Source organism: Oncorhynchus keta, chromosome 13, assembly GCF_023373465.1.
Source record: "Oncorhynchus keta strain PuntledgeMale-10-30-2019 chromosome 13, Oket_V2, whole genome shotgun sequence".
Taxonomy (NCBI): domain Eukaryota; kingdom Metazoa; phylum Chordata; class Actinopteri; order Salmoniformes; family Salmonidae; genus Oncorhynchus; species Oncorhynchus keta.
In genome coordinates, this window is record NC_068433.1 from 33,289,786 (window position 1) to 33,317,547 (window position 27,762).

General features: G+C 42.1%; 1 protein-coding gene across 3 annotated transcripts in view; it reads right to left on the bottom strand.

Moving 5' to 3' along the window:
• Window positions 1-12,987, bottom strand: part of si:dkey-172j4.3 (diacylglycerol kinase delta) — a 118,908-nt gene extending 105,921 nt beyond the window's left edge. Inside the window, exons 1-2 of one of the 3 annotated variants that reach the window (XM_052460027.1) lie at window positions 12,812-12,986; window positions 10,356-10,569 (exon numbers count right to left, since the gene is read on the bottom strand). In XM_052460027.1, coding sequence (XP_052315987.1) covers window positions 10,356-10,544 — 189 coding nt within the window. In that variant the 5' untranslated portion in view covers window positions 10,545-10,569; window positions 12,812-12,986. Of the gene's footprint in view, window positions 1-10,355; window positions 10,667-12,811 lie in introns of all 3 variants that reach the window. The other 2 variants (XM_052460026.1, XM_052460029.1) reach the window with 2 other exon arrangements.
• Window positions 12,988-27,762: the final 14,775 nt, after the last annotated feature.

Sequence of the window (27,762 nt, forward strand, 5' to 3'; positions counted from 1 at the left end):
AGTGTGTCAAGAACTGCAACCCTGACAGATTTTTCCACGCTCAACAGTTTCCCGTGTGTATCAAGAATGGTCCGCCACCCAAAGTACATCCAGCCAACTTGACACAACTGTGGGAAGCATTGGAATCAACATGGGCCAGCATCCCTGTAGAACGTTCTCAACACCGTGTAGAGTCCATGCCCTGACGAACTGAGGCTGTTCTGAGGGCAAAAGTGGCAGCAACTCAATATTAGGAAAGTGTTCCTAACGTTTAGTACACTAATTATGCACAATAATATATAATAACGTAATAAGGTATCCCCTATGGGCCCTGTTAAAAAGTAGTGCACAATGTAGGGAACAGGGTGACATTTGAGACGCAGGCGGTCTATGAATTACTCATCAGGTTGGTATAGTATCACACAGAGGGAGGGAGTGTTTCTGTCTTTCTTTATCGCTTCTCATTCTCCTGTCATTATCCACATACACATCTTCTCTTTGTCTCCCTTATCTCTCTCCTCCTTCTCTCCCCTGTTCTGTCCCACTGCGTGTCATCTCTGTTCGTCTTCTCGTAAACCCCCTCCCTGGCTCTCTTCTCCCTCTCTCTTTCTGTCTCTCTAGCTCCGATATCCTCTCTCTCTCTCTCTCTCTCTCTCTCTCTCTCTCTCTCTCTCTCTCTCTCTCTCTCTCTCTCTCTCTCTCTCTCTCTCTATCTATCTATCTATCTATCCAGTGGCTGTACTTTCTCTAATGGTCTGTCAGTCTAATGATGGCCGAAAAAAAGAGAGAGAGAGAGAGAGAGAGAGAGAGAGAGAGAGAGAGAGAGAGAGAGAATTATTGATACTTTTATACAAGGCTTGTCATTTCCCAACATTCCATAATGTCCAGTCTTCTCATTGGACAGATGATGACTCCAGATAGACCTGACAGACAATCAATAGAAATGAGGTTAGGAGGCTCCAGTTAAAAAAGAACAGATAGGGATGGAGACGTGTGTGTCTCCTCTGATGACTGGCCCAGCCCTGTCTATCAATGATAATCAATAATTCACAGTTTATAAGATAGTCTATATTAGTTTAACATATTAAACATCAGAACATGTTATAGATTATCAATATGTTGTCTATCTAACAGGGACAGTTAATGGAAACTGAATTTACGTTTGATATCTTGGATAGATTTGGTCCCTCCCTCTCTCTCTCTCTCCCTGTTTTCTCAGTCACTGCTCCTCTCTGCTCTTTCTCTCGACATATCTCTTTCATCTCTCCAGGTATTGACCCACAAAGCTGAAATCAGGCCAGAGCTATAAATCACACACCTTCACTCTATCACTGAGCTACACACACACACATGCACATGCACGGACACACACTCACCACACGCCTACACACGCATACATGCACCACACACAGACACACACAAATCCCCATCTTCCTACATGCAGTATCATCCCACACACTCATGTCACACTATAGCTATAATTCAGCCTTCAGAGAGAGAGAGAGAGAGAGAGAGAGAGGAATAAAGTAAGAGAGAGAGAGAGAGAGAGAGAGGAAGACAGTAAGATAGATAGAGAGAAAAGGAGAGAAAGGAAAGGAAAGAGAGAGAGAGAGAGAGAGAGAGAGAGAGAGAGAGAGAGAGAGAGAGAGAAAGAGGGATGTGTGCATCCCTTCTTTCACCTCTTCTTCTAGAGGTCTTTCTTGTGTACCTTGTGAAAATCCTAATTAGGGAACTGCCCTTTTCTCTGCATGCGTGTGTGTGTGTGTGTGTGTGTGTGTGTGTGTGTGTGTGTGTGTGTGTGTGTGTGTGTGTGTGTGTGTGTGTGTGTGTGTGTGTGTGTGTGTGTGTGTTGTCTTCTTTTTTGTCAGACCAAATGGGGGCAAGGTAAACAAAAGCCAAACAGCAGTAAATGAAAAGTCTTAAGGCTTTATATACCTGGAGGAAGGGAGAGGGAAAAATATAGAGAAAGAGAGCGAGAGAGAGGAAGAGAGTGATAAAGAGCGTTGACTAGGAACTAGTGCTGGCACTATTACTGTATAACTTTTATACCATGACATTATTGAATACTTCTTTCTGATTGGCTTGAAGGGCATTCTAGAGCGTGTATTATTTCCCTATAACGCACAGTATATTTGAACGTAGAATTCGATGTCTATGGTTCCTTCTTACATGTTCCATGTTTGAGCTGCTTTTGAAAGCAAAAGTCGAATTTAAAACATTATTGGCATGGTTGAATTCGAAGCTGGGAATGATGGTTAAATTAGCTAAACTAGTAGGACTGTTTGCTTGGTTACCAAGGCAACTGCTGTCGCTCTCTAGTAAACTTGCTAGCTACTTCAATGGATGTTGAACACATTTCTAGCAGGAAATGTGTTAAAATTACAGCTATGGTATAAAAGGGATAATCAATTTGTGGCTCTATGCGTTCTCTGGAAAAGAATTCAACTCCATGGAAGGTGAGTTCCACTCAGCTATAGCGTGTCGTTGAACACAACTTCCACGTCGTTCATTATTTTCTATAGGATGCATAGCCTCTTGTTGATTATCACTTACGTAACCTATGGTGATGGATGAAGACCGCCATGAAAATAAAATAACCGTCATAGCCGTTTAAAAATGAACAGCTTACTGAAGATGGAACTGCTGGGAATTTCGTGCAGTTGAGTCCGTTTCTGCTGTACCATGGACTCTTAATTACAGCGTGATGAAACGTTGTTGCTCCTTGCTGAAACAAGCAAGGTGTTGTGGCAAAGATTCTAGATTCCATGTTGATGTATAATGTTAATTCAAAATATGTTAAGGGTAGACTCAACGAAATGACGTTGCACGAGCAGCACCACAGATATTGAGATGAGCAAGACGCAAGACTTGGCTCTCACACAGTATCTGCACATGTGTATGGGTTCGCTTCATGCTATTTACAGCGTGGTAGCCAGGGCACCAAAACAGCTGAGAAGTTGAGCCTCGCACTTTAACACTCTTAGTTGTTGGGGAAATTGACCCACTATAATGTTTACTTTCTGCAACTACGTCATATTGCTGAGTCTAGCTTTAACTGATGTGGCTCTGTAATGTCAGTTTGGTTAAATAAAAACAATCACAGCACATTGATGGCCACTCTTCCTGCTTTACTTCGTTCTTTTATTCCCAGCTTTGCTCATATGGGTAAACTCGCAATGGTCGCCAGTCCAACCATTATGCCATCATTGGCTTGAATGCTGACGCCCGTACTATTCATTCCATTTCTATGGCAGCACATGCAGTCAGGAGCTGAGGAGAGGAGAAAATGTGCATCTGTATAATGTACAGTACCAGTCAAAAGTTTGGACACACCTACTCATTCAAGGGTTTTCCTTTATTTTTACAATTTTCTACATTCTAGAATAATAGTGAAGATAACCATCCTATGAAATAACGCATATGGAATCATGTAGTAACCAAAAAAAGTGTTAAACAAAAATATATTTTATATTTGAGATTCTTCAAAGTAGCCACCCTTTGTCTTAATGACAGCTTTGAATACTTTGAGCCAATCAGTTGTGTTGTGACAAGAGAGGGATTCTGTACAGAAGATAGCCCTATTTGGTATAAGACCAAGTCCAAATTATGACAAGAGCAGCTCAAATAAGCAAAGAGAAACGACAGTCCATCATTACTAAAAGACATGAAGGTCAGTCAATCTGGAACATTTCAAGTGCAGTTGCAAGTACCATCAAGCGCTGTGATGAAATTGGCTCTCATGAGGACCGCCACAGGAAAGGAATACCCAAAGTTTCCTCTGCCTCAGAGGATAAGTTACCAACCTCAGAAATTGCAGCCCAAATAAATTCTTCACAGAGTTCAAGTAACAGACACATCTCAACATCAACTGTTCAGAGGAGACTGCGTGAATCAGGCCTTCATGGTCGAATTGCTGCAAAGAAACCACTACTAAAGGACACCGATAAGAAGAAGAGACTTGCTTGGGCCAAGAAACATGAGCAATGGACATTAGTGGAAATCTGTCCTTTGGTCTGATGAGTCCAAATGTGAGATTTTTGGTTCCAACTGCCCTGTCTTTGTGAGACGCAGAGTAAGTAAACGAATGTACTCAGCATGTGTGGTTCCCACCGTGAAGCATGGAGGAGGAGGTGTGATGGTGCTTTTCTGGAGACACGTCAGTGATTTATTAAGAATTCAAGGCACACTTAACCAGCATGGCTACCACAGCATTCTGCAGCGATACACCATCACCTCTGGTATGCGCTTAGTAGGACTATACATTTTTTTTCAACAGGACAATGGCCTAATACACCTCCAGGCTGTGTAAGGGCTATTTGACCAAGAAGGAGAGTGATGGCCTCCACAATCACCCGACCTCAAACCAATTGAGATGATTGGAATGAGTTGTACCACAGAGTGAAGGAAAAACAACCAACAAGTGCTCAGTATATGTGGGAACTCCATCAAGACTGTTGGAAAAGCATTCCAGGTGAAGCTGGTTGAGAGAATGCCAAGAGTGTGTAAAGCTGTCATCAAGGCAAAGGGTGGCTACTTTGAAGAATCTCAAATATAAAATATATTTTGATTTGGTTAACACTTTTTTGGTTACTACATAAATCCGTATGTTATTTCATAGTTTTGATGTCTTCACTATTATTCTACAATGTAGAAAATAGTTTAATAAAGAAAAACCCTTGAATGAGTAGGTGTGTCCAAACTTTTGAAGGTATATTTTTTGGTATATATTTTTGGGGCTATTTGAATGGTTATTACGGTGACCGCTGTCATTTGGCTGGCCAAAAACCATCATCCAAAATTCCATGACCATCACAGCCCTACTCGGAACAGATGACAACAGGACCCCATGGAAGACAGGACACCTGTTAGTGTACATACACACACACACCTGTTACCTGTAGGCAACTCTGTAGGCACTCTGCTTCCATCCTCCCTCCCCCTCACTGTCATAGGTTTACTGAACACACACCCCTCACCCTATTATTTCCCCCCCCCTCTGGTGTTTTCCCTATTCCACACCTCACATTCAAGTTCCCCAATACATTCGACCTAGAGTATTCTATTTTCTCCAGTACTAGCACACTAAGCTTGGAAGCCAATAAGATAATGTGAATTATTGACGATGCACTTAGGCTGATGTTATAATTTCACTTTTTTGTAATATATATATTATATGACATCACATTTTATGTATGTTTCTGCATCTGTACTATGATATTCTAATAAACCTAAACATAAGCTATGGGTAAAAATGGGTTCCTACTGATTCCTACTGTTTCCCCTACCTACTTAGACACTCTTCTGGTAACCCTGGAAACCAACAATCCCTTGAGGCCTAAGCACCGGTTCGACCTAGGGGAAACCCTAACCACTCTAACCATTTTGGGGCTGACTGTAGTAGTTGTAGTGTTATGGTGAGTTTGTGTGTTTGTTAATGGTTTAATTTAATCATGTATGGGTGACATGTCAAGGCTAATAACACTTAGCTCTGAGCTAATGAGCCTGATGCAAATACACTGGGGACTACCGAGGGGGTAGAGGAAAGAGACAGAGAGAAAGAGAGAGAGAAAGAAAGAGAGAGAGGGGAAGAAAGATGGAAAAGGGAGGGAGAGCGGGAGAAAGGGGGGAGAGAGAGAGAGAGAGAGAGAGAGAGAGAGAGAGAGAGAGAGAGAGAGAGAGAAGGGGGGGATAAATCCAGGAGGGAGGGAGAAGGAGTTGGAGAGAGAGACAAAAAGAGAGTAGCGAGAGAGAGGGAGATTGTTTGTGTTTGCTATTAATTAGCATACTGTATCTGTTTTGTTGAAACAAATCAGTGCTCATTTTCACAAACAAACACACATGCACGCACATACACACACACACACAGTTCTAATCCAATCAGCCTATAGTTATAAGGGGCCAAATTCTCAGGTCTATGACTAGGTTAATCTGAGTCATGTGACTTCAGGAAACACAATCTAATAATCTCTCTCTCGCTCTCTCCCACACACACACACACAAACTATTTTAGGCATGGTTCTGCATTGCATGGCCTATTTGATTGACAACTTGCAATCCAATCTAGGATTTGATATTAGCTACTGTAGCTCCTGTACTATTATCGTACAACCTAACGATTATCTAACAAATCATCAATACAACCTAGTATTGTCACGATACCAGAATTTTGACTTCAATATCAATACCAGAGCTGTGTTCAAATACCCATACTAACATACTGTATACTACATACTAAATGAGTATATACTGCCTACTATATACTATTAGTTCATTTTAGTATACCGTAAACGAACGGTATCCTTTCAGTTAAGCGTACTAGCACTTCACCCATCTTCAGGAAGTTGATGCTGTTGCTATGCAACCTCTTGCTAGCTTGTTATCATAACAAATGACTAGCTAGACATCTTACGACTTCAGGTGAGTTCGTAAATTCAATCTGGAGTGCCAGAGTGTGCTCGGAGTGCGCTCTGGGCATTCGTAAATTCATAGCATTGTCATATTGTCCATTAGTAAATTCAGAGCGTTGTCAGATTGTTCGTTCGTAAATTCTGTCCGTTTTGCTCTTGGAGCGTTCAGAGCACACACTGGATGCTCCGGCCGAGGAGTAGGGTTGATCCGAGCATTCTGATCTCACAACGGCAGTCAAACACCCACACTAACTGGGAATCGTTGGCTAGCTTGCTAGCAACTTCCAGACACAAATGAGAGAACACCTCACTCTGACCATTTTACTAGCCCTAGCAGAGCTAGTTAAGCTGTTTTCATGTTATCTAGAGCGTTGGTGAGTGTAACTGTGCTGCTGGCAACAATTAAATTACGATTTTTTGCAAATGTTTACTGACACCGGCCATATTCAATGGTTGTAAATTCATCAGTTATTCGATGCTCTGGCACACTCAGAAGAGAGTGCTCTGAAATTGGAGTAGGTTATCAATTAACAACGTCCATTAAGAAAGCACAACGATTTTACCACGTAGCTAAGCTAAGAATGATGTGAATAATCAAGTCAACGAATTTTGGGTCGTTAGTTAGATAGCATATAGTTAATATACTGGTGTATTAGTAGCCAACTAACATTAGGTAGCTAGCTAACACTGCTAATACTGCTGTAATGATATGCTATGCGGTTCGTAAGGATAGCGTAGCTAACAAACTGTCAGACAACTAACGTAACTTTATTACGTAATGTTATTTTATTACATTGCTCAACATTTTCTTAACATTTGTCATAATTAGCTAAAGCAATTCATTTGTATCTGCTCTAGTCGCACTTCAAGCTGCATATTTTCCTCCATTTTCTTAAAATCTGAAAACGTTGTGAAGCCACGCCCACTTTCTGAAGAATTGCATTATGGGCCCTAAAAGCACAGAAATAGTGTCCACTGCTTGTATACTTTGTATTTTGGTGAATTTAGTACGACATCTGGGAACATTTGGCATACTATCTGTATCCATACTATGACCAATAAGAATACTACATACTCAATTTACTTCACAAATAGTATAGTTAGTGCAGTTAGTATGAGTATTCGAATACAGCTCAGGTTTAATATCACAATACTCGATCACGATACTCGATACCAAAACAATAACAAAACGATACCACAACAAACAAAAAAGAAGGCATATTAGCCAAAGTCACACAATGGCACATCATCCAGACTCAAACTCAGCTACTGCTCTGTTCAATATCATTACGTTTGAAAATGTTTATGCACATTTTTCAGAGACAGCCATGTATGCATTAATTAATCAATCATACAATCAATCTGACTTTGTTTTTACCCACCTAACTACAAAACAATGTAATGATACTAATTTATTTGAATGGTACATCTCTATTGATAAACTGGGTAAATCAAGACGTATTTTAGGTCAATTCACAATACAGGTGAATGCATATTATTCAATAGAGTATGTGCTTGCATTGAGATATTTTATTGTTTATTTCACTTTATATGTTGTCTACCTGTAACGGCGTTCTTCGTTTGTAGAAAGAGAGTCGGACCAAAATGCAGCGTAGTGGTTACTCATGACTTTCATAGAAAAAGTGACACATGAAATAACTATACAAAATACAAAACAACAAACGGAATGTGAAACCTAATTACAGCCTATCTGGTGAAACTACACAGAGACAGGAACAATTACCCACAAAATACAAAGCGAAACCAGGCTACCTAAATACGGTTCCCAATCAGAGACAACGAGAATCACCTGACTCTGATTGAGAACCGCCTCAGGCAGCCAAGCCCATACAACACCCCTACTCAGCCGCAATCCCAATAATTACAAAAACCCCAATACGAACCACAACATATAAACCCATGTCACACCCTGGCCTGACCAAACATATAACGAAAACACAAAATACAATGACCAAGGCATGACACTACCTCACTTGCTTTGGCAATGTTAACACATGTTTCCCATGCCAATAAAGCCCTTGAATTGAATTGAATTGAGCTTGTTTTAGCTGATTTCATGGGGCTACAAATGACAAAACAATCTCTTCCATTTAAGACTTATTTTAATTGAGACTGCGAGGAGAACATATTATTTTATTGTACTGATCAACAACATTTGCATAGAAGACGCAAGATTTTTTTTTTAACTGTGCGGTGTCTCTTTAAAAAAGTAATGACGTAATTCGCCAGGCAGAACGTGGCTGTGGAATATGACTTGGTGGCTATGGAATCTAGTGGAAATCAGATGCGAGGTGAGGAAGACGAAGAAGTGAATTCGTTTTTGGCAGCGAGGGAAACTAAGTGAATTAATAAAGTTTTTGGCGATAATCAGCTTTGAAATCAGCATATATTGCATTATGTTTTGCAACCAAACAAAGCACTAGGGTTGTGAATTCAGCTGTAAGCTTGCAAGGAAAGTTAGCCGACAAATTAAAGATAGAAGCTACCAGTATCGTCTTGCATTGTGTAAAGGTTCTAGTTCTAGCCTGTATGGACATTGTTTAGCGAAAAGTAATAAACAAAATGTCTACATGCCGCGTTGCATTATTTAAGTGTGATAACTTCTGTGCAGCATGAGTGGGAAGTAACAATGCAGCCAGATAGCTCAAGCAATGAATGAGTAAGTGGAGCAGGCACTTTGGTCTTCGCTCTATAAACGGGCTGCGCTGATACAGGCTTGATCCTCTCAATCACGTGAGTCACATTTGACAGAAGTACTGAACATTGAAAAAATGATGGTACCGAACCTTTTTCGTTTTCGATGCCAGCTGCCCAAACAAAAGGCTACCTTTCATCAGCTACCTGTCATCAGTATTCCTCAGAGATGGGGCCATACCCCAAACAATTTAATACAATTCCATATTGCATTCTGTCTCTGTTGTTCATTCAGTTAATCATTCAGCCTGTACTAGAATAAAATATAAATGTATATACATGTCATTCAGCAGATGCTTTTATCCAATGCGACTTACAGTCATGCGTGCGTAAAGTTATTACATATTGGTGGTCTCAGGCATCGACCCCACTATCCTGGCATTTGCAAGCGCTATACTCTACCAACTACCACCTGAGCTATTTAAATATCTCTGGTCAAAGGTAGTGCAATATATGGGGGAAAGTGCACTCTATGGGAAAGTGCATAGGCCAATAGGGTATCATTTGATTGAACCAGCTGTCTCAGGAACAAACACAGCCATGAGATCACTATAGAAACAACACCATATAGGTGACAGCTATGGCTTCATATTGATCCACAATGACCTATGACTGTCGATCAATAACTGTAACGATTCAAAACCGGCAATCACTATAAATATATTGACCAAATTCAAACAAACTTTATGTCTTACTCAATAATACACTGTTATTAATCAGTTACTAATCAGTTGCCAATTATGTGTGTGGGTGTGAGTGTGTTTTCAGAACATTAAGCCTATGCCCACTATCCTAACCAGGATCAATTCCACAGTTCATCTCTCATGATGACAAGAAAAATAGGCCTATAATGCCATAGAGTGCTATGAAGAAAAACACAAAACTGTGTGTGTGTGTGTGTGTGTGTGTGTGTGTGTGTGTGTGTGTGTGTGTGTGTGTGTGTGTGTGTGTGTGTGTGTGTGTGTGTGTGTGTGTGTGTGTGTGTGTGTGTGTGTGTGTGAGTGAGCATGCATGCTTGCTCCTGAGTGCAGTCAGTGCAAGAGGCATCACTACAGTCTCTGGTTCGAATACAGGCTTTATCACATCCGGTGATGATTGGGAGACCCATAGGGCGGCGTAAAATTGGCCCAGCTTCGTCCGGGTTTGGCTGGGGTAGGCCTTTGTTGTAAACAAGAATTTGTTCTTAAATGACTTGCCTAGTTAAATAAAGGTTCAATAAAAAAAATAAAGTGTGTGTGTGTGTGTCTCTCCTACCTTGGCACGTAACTGTCCTGACGTGGACACTTTCCGGATCAGCTTCTGCTCCGTCTCGTCCGTCTCTCCGTCGCTATCCGAGCTCTCTTCCCCGGGTTCGGGCGGTGCTAGGCGGTCAGATTCCTGTGAAGACGTCGACTCCCGCAGTTCTTGGACGTACAAGACATTCGGGTTTAGTTTGGAAGCCATGATGGTGATTGCTTGAAGGAACGGACTTGGGAAAAGGAGGAGAGGAGAAGATGGGACGTGATGTGCGTGACCAGACTTCAATCTTTACACTTCGTCCGTTGATCTAATGTAGCCTCGATCCTCTGAAAAGATGAATGATTCATATTTGATTATTTTTTTAAAGTGCCAGTTGCCACTCTCACTCTTTGGGTTTGCGTTTTGATGGTGTAAGTCATATAGCCTGTACCATTGTGTGAAATCAGTATTTTAATTAATGCAAACTTAAAATGGCTTAACTTGGGTGGTGTTACTGTTAACACAGTTTGAAAATAAGAAAGAGCCGCACACTGTTAACACAGTTCAGAAAATGGAGTGTTGCTAGGGTGGGAGTGACCGAGTTCATTTGTTTTTCTCTTTACTGGTTCCTCTGCTTAGCTGTCTTGGTCACTGCATGATGTGGTGAAGCCTATACCACTTGTGTGAATACCAACACAATCATTTTGACTTTATGCAAACTGTTAGAATAGTTAACCTGGATACTGTTAAACTGTTTAGTCGGTTGTTGAGTTAAAACAAACGTCGAGCTACATTTGGCTGCCCACAACATGAAATGTAGGCCTATTTCTCAACATAGAACAATAATAAGATTACTCATTGTATAACAGCTTTTTCAGAACATCTGCCATTGATGATAATGAAGATGATGATGGTTATTACAAAGGATAGGCCTAATATAGCATTAACTAAATGATGACATGACAATAAGCCTTCCTGCTTCAATGCTGATGAAAAGACAATCATCAAATAAAACATGATTACAAAAAAAACTGTAACTGTAATCCGTTACATTAAGCCTTTAGTAAATGCAGCATATGGCATTAATTTTTCACATGCAAATTGCAGTTTTCGGTAGTGCTCAAACCATGCCATTCCACGAGAGCAGTCCTCCATGACGATAAACAACAGAGTAGGCTAAAAAGCCCTTCATTTTGGGGTTATGCTCAGGTAAAACAATTTGCCTAATCTATATTTCCATATTTACAAGTTCTACTCTTGAAGATCAAGGGGTATTCAATTAGGCTAATTGGAATGACTGGAAATCTGTCAGACATTGGTTTTTAATGTAAAGATAGGCTATAGCCTAATCGTATTATTATCTACATCAGAAAGCAAAGGGTTAGAAGAAGCCTACCTACACAACCAACCGATAAAGGAAATTCCAACATCCATTTATGGCCACCAGCTATGTAAACGCTAACATCGATTTATCCTGCAACAGATATCGTTCAATTGGTAATATTAATTTGTGTCTTCATCTAATTCTTAAAGGGAAATTAATCTAAAAATAACTGAAAGTAATCAGATTATGTTACTGAGTTTGTGTAATCCAAAAGTTACGTTACTGATTACAATTTTGGACAGGTAACTAACTAGTAACTGTAAAGAATTAGGCTACATTTATAAAGTAACACACATACAGGATTGTCATAAGAATCATGCACACACATTCCAGTAGGCTATTACAACACACACACCGCATGAGCATTTCAATTTGTCACTTTCAAGACATTTTGCCATATAATGTTATAATGTGTATCGCAATTACAAACATCATGTTATATTTCTCAGTGGTCACCTGCAGGTCGAGTGGTTGCTAACAGAACACCTGACTGTCATCAAGTGTCTCAAGTGTGTGTCCTGTTTCCTTGGTTTCAGCTCTCTGAATTTAACCGACGTGTTGCTACTACACAACGACCGACCTCCCCATCTAGTCTACAGTTGTCAAAGGGCAGTATGATTTCAAATCATATGACGATAGAGTAGCGCTATGCGTTTATAAGGCTATTTCTTTTGAGACGAAAACGTTAAAAATAAACCGATTGTTCTGTAACCTTCAGTTATTTTCTCTTTGGAACAACAGGCAGTAAGTAGCGCGTAGCCAGGGCTTCTTTCTACCTTTTAGAGCTGGCGGCTCACGAGCGACAACGTTTGATCATTAATTCCATTGCGAATGGGATCGTTAATAACGACGGAGACTGGCACAAAACACGGATTTCAATTATATTCATTTATCCGTTCATCTATCAACGTATTCATTAATTTATTCCATTCACCGGCGAAGCTCAGTAAAAACCGTTTAAATTCTAAAATCCTCATCGTCAAAACCCGGTAGCCTAAGCCAGCCTCTTTCAAGCATCTAGGTAACGTTTAGAGACGAACACCGTAGCAAGCTGTGGTGCCATGCATCTGTATTCTACCAGGGGCGATTAAATAAGTATCTCTGTTACCGTGGCGTCCCCCGCTGCTTTTGCCCGACCTGGGTACCTGTCTCCCGGCTTGAATCCTCCCACACGACTGGGCACTATCAAATCTCTGGTTCTCTCGCTCCGCTGTCACACCGACACACACTATACGCATAGCATCGGGGGCGATTTGAATCAGTTGGTTGGGAGGGGAGGAGGAGGAGATGGGGAGAGACAGAAGAGCTTAGAGGAAGGAGGGTGATTTGAAGGCTACTTAAACTCGCCTTCACGAGAATGCAGAGAAACAGAGAGAGAGATTACATCAAAACTGCAAGCTATTACTTCCCAGGTTAAACGGGGGAGTGAAACATTTACAATGAAAACACTCACAGCACCGGATAATTGTAATCAGTTTACCGGCATTAATCAGATATGCATGGGAGATAGTTAGCCATGGTTGGGGCAGTGGTTGTTGTCTCTCAATTAAATTCAATTCAATGGGCTTTATTGGCATGGGGCAACATGTGATTATATTGCCAAACAAGTGAAATTGATAAAGAAAAGTGAAATAAACAATACAAAGTAAATATTACAATCACACAAGTTTCAAAAGAATAAAGACATTTCATGTTTTGCAAATGGTTAAAGTACAAAAGGGAAAATACATGTATATGGGTTGTATTTACAATGGTGTTTGTTCTTCACTGGTTTCTATTTTCTTGTTGCAGCAAGTCAAACATCTTGCTGCTGTGATTGCCCACTGTAACTCACCCAATAGATATGAGACTTTATCAAAATGGACTTGTTTTGGAATTCTTTGTAGGTCTGTGTAGTCTGAGGGAAATATATGTCTCTAATATGGTCATACATTTGGCAGTAGGTTAGAAAGTGCAGCTCAGTTTCCACATTTTGTGGGCAGTGTGTACACAGCCTGTCTTCTCTTGAGAGCCAGGTCTCTCTACGGCAACCTTTCTCAATAGCAAGGCTATGCTCACTGAGTCTATACAGTGTCAAAGCTTTCCATAATTTTGAGGGCCAAATAGCATTCTAGTTTGCTCAGTTTGTTTGTTAATTCATTCCAATGTGTAAAGTAATTTTTTACTTTTTGCTTTCTAATGATTTGGTTGGGTCTAATTGTGTTGCTGTCCTGGGGCTCTGTGGGGTCTGTTTGTGTTTGTGAACAGAGCCCTTGGACCAGCTTGCTTAGGGGACTCTTGTCTAGGTTCATCTCTCTGTAGGTGATGGCTTTGTTATGGAAGGTTTGGGAATCACTTCCTTTCAGGTGGTTGTAGAATTTAACAGATCTTTTGTGGATTTTGATCATCAGCGGATATCGGCTTAATTCTGCTCTGCATTTGGTGTTTTACGTTGTACACTGAGGATATTTTAGCAGAATTCTGCATGCAGAGTCTCAATTTGGTGTTTATCCCATTTTGAGAATTGATGGTTGGTGAGCTGACCCCCAGACCTCACAACCATAAAGGGTAATGGGTTCTATAACTGATTCAAGTCTTTTTAGCCAGATCCTAATTGGTGTGTTGAATTTTATCTTTATTTTAATGTCATTGAAGGCCCTTCTCTCCTTGTCTCTCCGATCATTCACTGCTTTGTGGAAGTTACCTGTTGCGCTGATGTTTAGGCCGAGGTATGTTTTTGGAACACCATTACTTTTGTCTGACAGAATCTGTGCAGAAGATCTAAGTGCTGCTGCAGGCCCTCCTTGGTTGGGGACAGAAGCACCAGATCATCAGCAACCAGTATACATTTGACTTCAGATTCTAGTAGGGTGAGGCCGGGTGCTGCAGACTGTTGTAGTGCCCTCTCCAATTCGTTGATATATATGTTGAAGAGGGTGGGGCTCAAGCTGCATCCCTGTCTCATCCCACAGCCATGTGAAAATAAATGTGTTTTTTGTCCATTTTAACCACACACTTGTTGATTGTGTATATGCATTTTATAATGTTGTATGTTTTCCCCCAACACCACTTTACATCAATTTGGATAGCAGACCCTCATGCCAAATTGATTCAAAAACGTTTTTGAAGTCAACAAAGCATGAGACGACTTTGCCTTTGTTTTTAGTTTTTTGTCAATTAGGGTGAGCAGGTTGAATACATGGTCTGTCGTACAGTAATTTGGTAAAAAGCCAATTTGACATTTGCTCAGTACATTGTTTTCACTGAGGAAATTTGCTGTTAATGATAATTCAAATGATTTTCTTAAAGTTGCTGTTGATGTACAGTACCAGTCAAAAGTTTGGAAACACCTACTCATTCAAGGATTTTTCTTGATTTTTACTATTCTATTCTATTTTATTTTATTTCTTTATTTATTTTTAACCTTTATTTATCTAGGCAAGTAAATTTTCTACATTGGAGAATAATAGTGAAGACATCAAAACTATGAAATAATATGGAATCATGTAGTAAGCAAAAAAGTGTTAAACAAATCCAAATATATTTTAGATTCTTCAAAGTAGCCTCCCTTTGCCTTGATTAGGGCTTTACACATTATTAGCATTCGCTCAACCAGCTTCACCTGGAATGCTTTCCCAACAGTCTTGGAGTTCCCACATATGCTGAGCACTTGTTGGCTGCTTTTCCTTCACTCTGTGAATTGGGTTGAGGTCATGTGATTGTGGAGGCCAGGTTATCTGATGCAGCACTCCATCACTCTCCTTCTTGGTCAAATAGCCCTTACACAGCCTGGAGGTGTGTTGGGTCATTGTCTTGTTGAAAAACAAATGATAGTCCCACTAAGCGCAAACCAGATGGGATGGCTTATCGCTGCAGAATGCTATGGTAGCCATGCTGGTTAAGTATGCCTTGACAAAGCACCCCTACACCACCACACCTCCTCCTCCATTCTTCACAGTGGGAACCGCACATGCAGAGATCATCCGTTCACCTACTCTGTGTATCACAAAGACACAGCGGTTGGAACAAAAAATTGCAAATTTGGACTCATCAGACCAAAGGACAATTTTCCACTGGCCTAATGTCCATTGCTTGTGTTTCTTGACCCAGCAAGTCTCTTCTTATTATTGGTGTCCTTTAGTTGTGGTTTCTTTGCAGCAATTCGACCATGAAGGCCTGATTAAGCATCTCCAATCCAAAATTTAATCTAGAATTGGCTTCCTATATCGCAAGAAAGCATCCTTCACTCATGCTGACAAACATACCCTCGTAAAACTGACCGTCCTACCGATCCTCGACTTCGGTGATGTCATCTATAAAATAGCCTCCAACACTTGTTCATGCAAGTACAAACTGTACAAATCACACCTATCAGTGCCTGCAATTTGGCAGTACGCCCAGACCGTGTTTTGAAAACAAATTACTTTGTTTTGAGAACAAACGAAAGATATCTCTGTTTCAAGGTTTCAGCTTAGAAAGGAGAAGCCTCGTGAGGTGTTGTTCTGTCACATGTTATGAAACAGTATTGGTCTGTCACATGAGTGAAACAAAACGGTAATGATTAATTATCATCAAATCAAATCAAATGTATTTATATAGCCCTTCTTACATCAGCTGATATCTCAAAGTGCTGTACAGAAACCTAGCCTAAAACCCCAAACAGCAAGCAATGCAGGTGTAAAAGCACGGTGGCTAGGAAAACCTCCCTAGAAAGGCCAAATCTTAGGAAGAAACCCAGAGAGGAACCAGGCTATGAGGGGTTATAACAGAACATGGCCAAGATGTTCAAATGTTCATAAATGACCAGCATGGTCAAATAATAATAATCACAGTAGTTGTCGAGGGTGCAAGAAGTCAGCACCTCAGGAGTAAATGTCAGTTGGCTTTTCATAGCCGATCATTAAGAGTATCTCTACCGCTCCTGCGGTCTCTAGAGAGTTGAAAACAGCAGGTCTGGGACAGGTAGCACGTCCGGTGAACAGGTCAGGGTTCCATAGCCGCAGGCAGAACAGTTGAAACTGGAGCAGCAGCACGGCCAGGTAGACTGGGGACAGCAAATAGTCATCATGCCAGGTAGTCGTGAGGCATGGTCCTAGGGCTCAGGTCCTCCAAGAGAGAGAAAGAAAGAGAGAATTAGAGAGAGAGCACATACTTAAATTCACACAGGACACCGGATAAGACAGGAGAAGTACTCCAGATATAAGATACTGACCCTAGCCCTCCGACACTTAAACTACTGCAGCATAAATACTGGAGGCTGAGACAGGAAGGGTCAGGTGACTCTGTGGCCCCATCCAATGATACCCCCGGACAGGGCCAAACAGACAGGATATAACCCCACCCACTTTGCCAAAGCACAGCCCCCGCACCACTAGAGGGATATCTTCAAAAACCAACTTTCCATCCGGGGACAAGGCCAAGTATAGCCCACAAAGATCTCCGCCACGGCACAACCCAGGGGGGCGCCAACCCAGACAGGATTGTTCTTATTTTCCTCAATTAAGTTGGAAAAATAGGATGATCGAGCAGCAGTGAGGGCTCTCCGATACTGCACAGTACTGTCTTTCCAAGCTAGTTGGAAGACTTTCAGTTTGGTGTGGCGCCATTTCCATTCCAATTTTCTGGAAGCTTACTTCAGAGATCGGGTATTTTCTGTATACCAGGGAGCTAGTTTCTTATGACAAATGTTTTTAGTTTTTAGGGGTGCAACTGCATCTAGGGTATTGTTCAAGGTTAAATTGAGTTCCTCAGTTAGGTGGTTAACTGATTTATTTCCTCTGACATCCTTGGGTAGGCAGAGGGAGTCTGGAACATTTATTCCATGGGACAAAACTAGGTCCAGAGTATGACTGTGACAGTGAGTAGGTCCAGAGACATGTTGGACAAAACCCACTGAGTTGATGATGGATCCAAAAGCCTTTTGGAGTGGGTCTGTGGGCTTTTCCTTGTCAATATTAAAATCACCGAAAATTAGAATATTATCTGCTATGACTACAAGGTCCGATAGGAATTCAGGGAACTCAGTGAGGAACGCTGTATATGACCCAGGAGGCCTGTAAACAGTAGCTATAAAAAGTGAGTAGGCTGCATAGATTTCCTGACTAGAAGCTCAAAATATGAAAACTTCTTTTTTTTGTAAATTGACATTTTCTATCGTAAATGTTAGCAACACCTCCGCCTTTGCGGGATGCACGGGGGATATGGTCACTTTGAAGTGAGGGATCTAACATTAAGTAGCCCTATTTTGAGATGTGAGGTATCACAATCTCTTTCAATAATCGCAGGAATGGAGGAGGTCTTTATTCTAGTGAGATTGCTAAGGCAAACACCTCCATGTCTAGTTTTGCCCAACCTAGGTCGTGGCACAGACACGTCTCAATGGGGATTGCTGAGCTGACAACACTGACTGTGCTAGTGGCAGAACACTAAGCTGGCCTGCACCCTATTTCATTGTGGAGTTAGAGCCCTGTCTATGTTGGTAGATAAGATGAGAGCACCCCTCCAGCTAGGATGGAGTCCGTCACTCCTCAGCAGGCCAGGCTTGGTCCTGTTTTTAGGTGAATCCCAGAAAGAGGGCCAATTATCTACAAATTCTATCTTTTGGGAGGGACAGAAAACAGTTTTCAACCAGCGATTGAGTTGTGAGACTCTGCTGTAGAGCTCATCACTCCCCCTAACTGGGAGGGGGCCAGAGACAATTACTCGATGCCGGCACATCTTTCTAGCTGATCTACACGCTGAAGCTATGTTGCACTTGGTGACCTCTGACTGTTTCATCCTAACACCGTTGGTGCCGACGTGGATAACAATACCTCTATATTCTATACACTCGCCAGTTTTAGCCTTAGCCAGCACCATCTTCAGATTAGCCTTAACATCGTTAGCCCTGCACCGTGGTAAACAGTGTATGATCGCTGGATGATTCATTTTAAGTCTAATACTGGGAGTAATGGAGTCACCAATGACTAGGGTTTTCAATTTGTCAGAGCTGATGGTGGGAAGCTTCGGCGTTAAAAGACAACTGCTGGGTCTGCCCAGGAAGAGCTCCTGATTGACATGTGTACTATGGTGCATTGAGTTGGTTGGAACCTCTCCAGCACACTGACAATTAATGACTGACTTCGTGTGCCCCTGTGTAAGAATTTTTCCACAACAGTGTGCAAAGCTGTCATGAAGGCAAAAGGTGGCTACTTCAAAAGAATCTCAAATATCACTTTTTTGGTTACTACATGATTCCATATGCTATTTCATAGTTTTCATGACTTCACAATTATTCTACAATGTACAAAGTAGTAAAAAATCAATAGAAATCTTTGAATGAGTAGGTGTGTCCAAACTTCTGACTGGTATTTTATATCCCATGGTAGTTATTTGGGTATAATTTGTCTCCATGTTTGTGGTTTGGGGTGATCAATCCTTGGTTTTAAATATGAGGGAACATGCCAGAGCTGAGGATGATGTTAACCCTCCTGCTGTGTTCCGGTCGAATTGGACCGATTTACACGTTTTTTTCTCTGAAATATGTAGTTAATTTATTCTGATTGTCATAAGGTTCCATAACTTTGTCCACGCAGGGCATCTGAACACACCAAATTCATTTTGATGATTTTCATTACATTTTGGGTGTTTTATTTAACTTTTGTCCACCTGTGGTTTTCCCGGTCAAAATAACCGGTCATTAGAAAGGTCTCGGGTATACAGCTATACCCTCTGCCCGAGACAATATAGCGAGGAGCCGGAGTCCTGTGGCGGTCCGTTTGTATTTGATGCCTGGAGGTGGTCTTGAGAAGAGCAGACCAAGCTCTCTTTCAGGTACGCCGACAGTGGAGGACGAACATCTGGGCTGAGGGTATGTTGACCTCTTCTACTTGCTCTGGGAAGAGCGGGGGATGATACCCCATTCGAAGGGTGAGAGCCCAGTGGCCGATCAGGGAAGATTGTTCCGGGTGTACTCCACGCACACAAGTTGCCGGCTCCAGGTGGTGGGGTTGGTCGAGACCCGCTGTCTCCGGGTCTTGATTGGTATGCTCCGACTGGCCGTTGGACTGGGGATGAAACCAGTGGGACAAGCTGGCCGACGACTCAATGAGGGTGCAGAACGTCTTAAAGAATCGAGACGAGAATTGAGGACCAAAATCAAAGACAATGTCGACAGGGAGTCCATGGATCAAAAATTGATGTTCCATCCACTCAGCCAGTGCCTCCACTCCTCCAATCCAAAGAAACTTTGCAGCTGCACTCCGGATGTGGGTTGGGGATAATCAACCACCGCTCTCACATTTTCAGAATCCATTTGAACATTCCCTTCAGCGATGACGTATACCAGAAAGGAGATAGAGGAGAAGTGGAATTCGCACTTTTCTACTTTCACAAACAACTGGTTCTCTAGGAGGCACTGAAGGACTTGTCGGACATGAGGGACGGGTTCTTGAGCAGAACAGGAGAAAACAAGGATGTCGTCGAGATAGACGAACACAAATCGATTCAACATGTCACAGAGCACATCGTTGATCAGGGTCTGGAACACTGCGGGAGCATTGGTGAGTCCAAACGGCATGAACAGGTACTCATAGTCTCCACTAGCTGTGTTGAAGTCCGTCTTCTACTCGTCTCCTTCGCGTATCCAAAGTAGGTGGTAGGCATTCGGAAGGTCCAACTTGGAAAAGATGGTTGCCTCTTGGAGAGGTTCGAAAACCGAGGAGAGGAGTGGTAGAGGGTAACGATTCTTAACCGTGATGTCATTGAAGCCCCGGTAGTTGCTACATGGACACGGGGTCTTGTCCTTTTTTCCATAAAGAAGAACCCTGTGCCGACAGGTGAGGCGGAAGGACAAATGTTCCCAGCAGCCAGAGAGTCCTTAATGAACTCCTCCATGGCCTTGGTCTCAGGGCCAGACAGGGAATATATAGCCAATTGTAGGGATGATGCAGAGGCAAGAAGGTGGCGCGAGCCTCGCTGCAAACCTCCAGAAGCTTCTGGTTCTCCGCGGGAACGGCAGAGAAATCCGAGGCTTTACCAGAGCCCGCAGGAGGACGTCACAGGGCAGGCTGCTCCACCTTAAGGTAATGTGAGTGGCAGAACGGGCTCCAACCCAGGATAGAACCAGTCTACGACACTGCATCTCTGTGCAAGAGACGTCACTGCAGTCCCTGGTTCGAATCCAGGTTGCATCACATCTGGCCTTGATTGGTAGTCGCATATGGCGGTGCACAATTGGCACAGTGTCTTCTGGGGTAGGGCGTCATTGTAAATAAGAATTTGTTCTTCACTGACTAGCTAAATAAAGGTTCAATAAAAAAAGAAATAACAAATAACGGGGTTGTGTCTCTGGAGTCATGAAAATCCCAAAACAACAGGAACATAGTGAGATTCAATGAGAAGAAGCTGTATGGACTCACCGTGATTGCCTGACACACACAAGTTAATGGGCACGGTATTATGAGTGACCCTGCCAATGGTGCGTCCGTCCAGTGCTCTGATGTCTATGTGAACGGAGAGGATTTGTGTGGAGATACCCAGCTCCGATATCAGAGTAGGTAGCGTCCATAAAACTCTCATCAGGCCCAGAGTCAATGAGCACCTGGAGAGATTTAGACCGGTCACCCCACAACAGAATAACATGGACGGGAGTATGAGTAATGGGAGTTAGAAGACTCCCAGTATGGCCACCACAGTACTCGTACCTAACTGATGAGTCTGGTCTTTTACTGGACAGGTGGATTTGTAATGCCCTGTAGCAACACAATACAGGCAACTGTTGAAGTTAAGCCTATATAATTATTCCTGAGGCGACAATCTAGCTCTGCCCTGTTGCATAGGCACAGTAGAGAACTAGTCGCCGGTTCCCGATGATTCCCAAGGGGACTCGGGTGACTCTGGATCCTCTTGGAAATGCAGACTTCCGGGGTTCTTCTGGGGCGAGCAAGCAGCCGTGGACGAACAAGTGGGGCCGAAAACATACCTTTCCCTCCTGTGTTCCCGTAGACGTCCATCGATCCTCATAGTTAAGGCTATGAGGGAGTCGAGGTCCAGGGGTAACTCCCGAGCTGCGAGCTCATCTTTAATCTCCTCTGATAGTCCATGAAGAAAAGTATTAAACAGAGATTCTGGGTTCCAGGCACTCTCGGTGGCCAACATGCGAAAGGCTACCGCGTAGTCTACCACACGACGGGGTTCTTGACATAATTGAAGTAGCTTTTGGGCCACCTCTCTCCCGGACACCGGAGAATCGAATACCTTCCTCACCTCCACCATGAAATCCTCCAAACGAAGGCAAATAGCTGATTACTGCTCCCAAACCGCTGTAGCCCAGGAGAGCGCCCTACCAGACAATAGCATTATAAGATACTATATACTCGAATGGTCCATAGGGAACGAAGAACCCTGCGCCGGCAGGGGAGGCAGAAGGAAAAATGTTCCCAGCAGCATTGGGGGAGCACTGGGAAAGAAACACCAGGAAGGTTCCAGGGTCTCCAACATAGCACTCAGGAGGAAGTAAGCGGGGTTCTCGGGAAGCCAGGGTAGGCTATTCAAGTCTCCAGATCTCAACCCCGTAGAACATTTTTGGAGGGAGTTGAAAGTCCGTGTTGCCCAGCAACAGCCCCAAAACATCACTGCTCTAGAGGAGATATGCATGGAGGAATGGGCCAAAATACCAGCAACAGTGTGTGAAAACCTTGTGAAGACTTACAGAAAACATTTGACCTCTGTCATTGCCAACAAAGGGTATATAACAAAGTATTGAGATAAACTTTTGTTATTGACCAAATACTTATTTTCCAATTTGCAAATAAGTTCATTTAAAATCCTACAATGTGATTTTCTGGATTTTTTTTCATCTCATTTTGTCTGTCATAGTTGAAGTGTACCTGATGATGATGAAAATTACAGGCCTCTCTCATCTTTTTAAGTGGGAGAACTTGCACAATTGGTGGCTGACTAAATACTTTTTTGCCCCACTGTATATGTTTTTGCTATTTGTCCTAGTTATAGAGCCAAAAACATTGGAGAAATGGTTTATCCTTACATCTCTGTTTTGGATAGATAACTATTTGTGTGTTCAAATTTTCACAGGAATTTAAAAGATTCTTATGGATTCTTCAATTACATTAAGTGTGCTGTTCCTTCTTTTTTTCATGGTGAATTTCTGTATTGTTTTAGTGATTCACCATAGTGAAGGCTCAGGTTTTTCTCGGTCTCAATGTTTTTGGTTGGATAGGTTTTTCCATTTCTTTCACTGGTTTTTGCATTCTTCGTAAAACCATATGTAATTGTTAGTAATTTTCTTAGGTTGTCTGCTTTAAATGTTTTGATAAGGAAGCTGGTCAAATATTATTTTTAGGTTTTTCTACTGCCAAGTTTACACCTTCACTATTACAGTGAAATATTTTTTCCAGGAAGTTGCCTAAAATGGATTAAATGTGTTGTTGCCTAATTGTTTTTTGTTGTTGAAGATTTCTACACTACTTTCCTTCCATCTATAGCATTTCTTAATATTATGCAATTCCTTTGGCTTTGATGCCTCATGATTGAGTATTGCTCTGTTCAAGTAGACTGTAATTTTACTGTGATCTGATAGTGATGTCAGTGGGCTGACTATGAACACTCTGAGAGACTCTGGGTTGAGGTCAATGATAAAGTAATCTACAGTGCTACTGCCAAGGGATGAGCTGTAGGTGTACCTACCGTAAGACTCCCCTCGAAGTTTACCATGGACTATGTACAGATCCAGCATGCAACAGAGCTGCAGGAGTTGTGACCTTTTTTTGTTGGTTGTTTTGTCATAGTTGTGTCTAGGTGAGCATATTTGGGAGGGAATGCTGTAACTTCCAAGTAGGTGTCTGTCCCCTTGTGTGCTAAGAGTGTCAGGTTCTTGTCCAGTGCTGGCATTTAGGTCGCCACAGACTAGTACATGTCCCTGGGCCTGGAAATGTTTGATCGCCCCCTCTAGTATGGAGATTCTATTGGGGGATATAAATTTAGGTAGCACACATGAGGAAATTTTTCTCTGTTGAGATCATTTCCTTATTAATTTCTAGCCAGATGTAAAATGTTCTTGTTTTGACTAATTTAATAGAGTGGGTTACGTCTGCTCTATATCAAATAAGCATAACCCTGAGTCTCTTCCCTTGTTTCATACATGGTAGTTTGATGGATTACCAGCTCTCTATAACCTAGACGGCAACCAGTGGGTACATCTCCTCTATACCATGTTTCTTGTAGCATGACAATAACTGGATTTCCAATTTATTTGATGAAGTCTGGGTTCCTGCTCTTTAGGCCAAAAGCAGATGACCTCAGACCTTTTTATATTCCAGGATGAGATAGTAAAAGCTTTGTGTTCCATAGTGTCTAGTGTTGTTTTTGTGTGGTTTAGGCCCGGACCATTACAGTAGGTGTAAGCAGAGAATGTTTAGCATCTGACACATACCTCTTCGGTCTCAGGATGGGGCTTGGGCAGGTGTATTAGTGGGATTTGGGCCTGTTGCTCTGCTCACAGCCTGGGCATATGTGCAGCTGTCATGTTGAGGTTTTTGCTGCAGGAGCGGGAGGCATGGGAGGGGCAGCAGGGGCTTAAGACTAATCTGGGGATGCCTCTATAGGGTGTTGCTAGGGTTTGATAGGGGAGAGGTGGATTAGTTGTGGTGGGGATTGGTTGTGGTGGCGGGTGGTGCTGTGGTGGTCTGGGTGTAGGTCCTCTTAGTGTGAATATTTTTGGTGCAGGTCTTCCGGGAGGGGGCACACTGGTATTTCACCCAATAGATATGGGAGTTTATCAAAATTGGATTTGTTTTTTGAATTCTTTGTGCGTCTGTGTAATCTGAAAGAAATGTATGTCTCTAATATGGTCATACATTTGGCAAGAGGTTAGGAAGTGCAGCTCAGTTTCCACCTCATTGGGCAGTGTGCATATACAGTTGAAGTCAGAAGTTTACATACACCTTACACGGAACCCAAACCAGCTGCGCGCGTGCCCCATCGTGCGCCATTGTGCATAAACTCATTTTGTCCCCCCACACCAAACGTGATCATGACACGCAGGTTAAAATATCAAAACAAACTCTGAATCAATTATATATATATTTTTATTTTTTTATTTAACTAGGCAAGTCAGTGAAGAACAAATTCTTATTTTCAATGACAGCCTAGGAACAGTGGGTTAACTGCCTGTTCAGGGGCAGAACGACAGATTTGTACCTTGTCAGCTCGGGGATATGAACTTGCAACCTTTCGGTTACTAGTCCAACTCTCTAACCACTAGGCTACCCTGCCGCCCCGACATATTAATTTGGGGACAGCTCGAAAAGCATCAAACATTTATGGCAATTTAGCTAGTTAGCTTGACTTGCTAGCAAATTTGTTCTATTTAGCTAGCTTGCTGTTGCTAGATAATTTGTCCTGGAATATAAAAATTGAGTTGTTATTTTACCTGAAATGCACAAGGTCCTCTACTCCGCCAATTAATCCACACATAAAACGGTCAACCGAATCGTTTCAAGTCATCACTCTTCCTTCCAGGCTTATTCTTCTCTTGACTTTATATTGCGATTGGCAACTTTTATAAATTAGGTGCATTACTGCCACTGACCTTGTTCGTCTTTCAGTCACCCACGTGGGTATAACCAACGAGGAGATGGCATGTGGGTACCTGCTTCTATAAACCATTGAGGAGATAGGAGAGGCAGGACTTGCAGTGCGATCTGCGTCAGAAATAGAACTGATTTCTGTTTTAGCCCTTGGCAACGCAGACGCTTGTTAGTGGGCACGAGCAGTGTGGGTGCAATAATTGAATAACATAGATTTATACATTTATTTTGCTACGCATGAGCAGGCGACGCTAGCGGTGTAGTCAGCTTGTTAGCCAAATTAATTGAAACTCAGTTTTTCACAATTCCTGACATTTAATTCTCGGAAAAATCCCCTGTCTCACGTCAGTTAGGATCACCACTTTATTTTAAGAATGTGAAATGTCAGAATAATAGTAGAGAGAGTGATTTATTTCAGCTTTTACTTCTTTCATTACATTCTCAGTGGGTCATAAGTTTACATACACTCAATTCATATTTGGTAACATTGCCTTTAAAATATTTAACTTGGGTCAAACATTTTGGGTAGCCTTCCACAAGCTTCCCACAATAAGTTGGGAGAATTTTGGCCCATTCCTTCTGACAGAGCTGGAGTAACTGAGTCATGTTTGTAGGCCTCCTTGCTCGCAGTTCTGCCATGCTTCACGGTTGGGATGGTGTTCTTCGGCTTGCAAGCCTTCCCCTTTTTCCTCCAAACATAACGATGGTCATTATGGCCAAACAGTTATATTTTTGTTTCATTAGACCAGAGGACATTTCTCCAAAAAGTACGATCTTTGTGCAGTTGCAAACCGTAGTCTGGCTTTTTTTATGGCGGTTTTGGAGCAGTGGCTTCTTCTTTGCTGAGCAGCCTTTCAGGATATGTTGATATAGGACTAATTTTCCTGTGGATATAAATGCTTTTGTACCCGTTTCCTACAGCATCTTCACAAGGTCCTTTGCTGTTGTTCTGGGATTGATTTGCACTTTTTGCACCAAAGTATGTTCATCTCTAGGAGACAGAACGTGTATTTTTCCTGATCGGTATGATGGCTGCGTGATCCCATGGTGTTTATACTTACATACTGTTGTTTGTACAGATGGACGTGGTACCTTCAGGCATTTGGAAATTGCTCCCAAGAATGAACCAGACTTGTGGAGGTGTACAATCTGTTTTTTGAGGTCTTGGCAGATTTCTTTTGATTTTCCCATGATGTCAAGCAAAGAGGCACTGAGTTTGAAGGTAGGCCTTGAAATACATCCATAGGTACACCTCCACATCCATAGGTAAGCTTCTAAAACCATGACATACTTTTGTGGAATTTTCCAAGCTGTTGAAAGGCACAGTCAACTTAGTGTATGTAAACTTCTGACCCACTAGAATTGTAATACATTGAACTATAAGTGAAATAACCTGTCTGTAAACAATTGTTGGAAAAATCACTTGTGTCATGCTCAAAGTATATGTCCTAACCGACTCCAAAACTACAGTTTGTTAACAAGAAATATGTGGAGTGGTTGATAAACAAGTTTTAGTGACTCCAACCTCAGTGTATGTAAACTTCCGACTTCAACTGTTGCATGTCTTCTCTTGAGAGCCAGGTCTGCCTATGGTCTGCCTTTCTCAATAGCAAGGCTATGCTCACTGAGTCTGTACATAGTCAAAGCTTTCCTTAATTTTAGGTCAGTCACAGTGGTCAGGTATTCTGCCACTGTGTACTCTCTGTTTTTTTGTTAATTCTGTCCAATGTGTCAAGTAATTATCTTTTTATTTTATCTCGATTTGGTTAGGTCTAATTGTGTTGCTGTCCTGGGGCTCTGTGAGGTCTGTTTGTGTTTGTGAACAGAGCCCCAGGACCAGCTTGCTTAATGTCTCTGTAGGTGAAGGCTTTGTAATGGAAGGCGTAGGAAACCCTTCCTTTTAGGTGGTTGTAGAATCTAACATCTCTTTTCTGGATTTTGATCATTAGCGAGTATCGTCCTAATTGTACTCTGCATTCAATATTTGGTGTTTTACTTTGTACACGGAGGATGTTTTTGGTGTTTGTCCCATTTGGTCCATTCTTGGTTGTTGAGCAGATCCCAGACCTAACAACCATAGAGGGTAATGGGTTCTATAACTGATTCAAGTATTTTTAGCCAGATCCCAATTGAGAGAAAGACATTTCTATTCCTTTCACAGTTTACCTGTCATGCTGATGTTTAGGCCGAGGTAGGTGTAGTTCGTTTGTGTCTCTCTCCTCTCTCTCTCTCTCTTACGTTGGTCTGCTGTGTTATGTAGCCAATGGTAGGTATAGGCTACACATCTGTCATCTAACTGGCACACCGGTACACTTCTCTCTCCTCATCTCTCTCACTGTTTCTCTCCTTTTTCTCTCTCGCATCCTTTTCCCTCTCTATCTCTCCACATCTCTGTCTCCAGAGATAGGTACATGCTACACTTCTGTGCGATTCATTCAACTGGAACAGCGATACCCGTCCTTCCTCCTTATCTCACTCTGTTTCACTGCTCTCT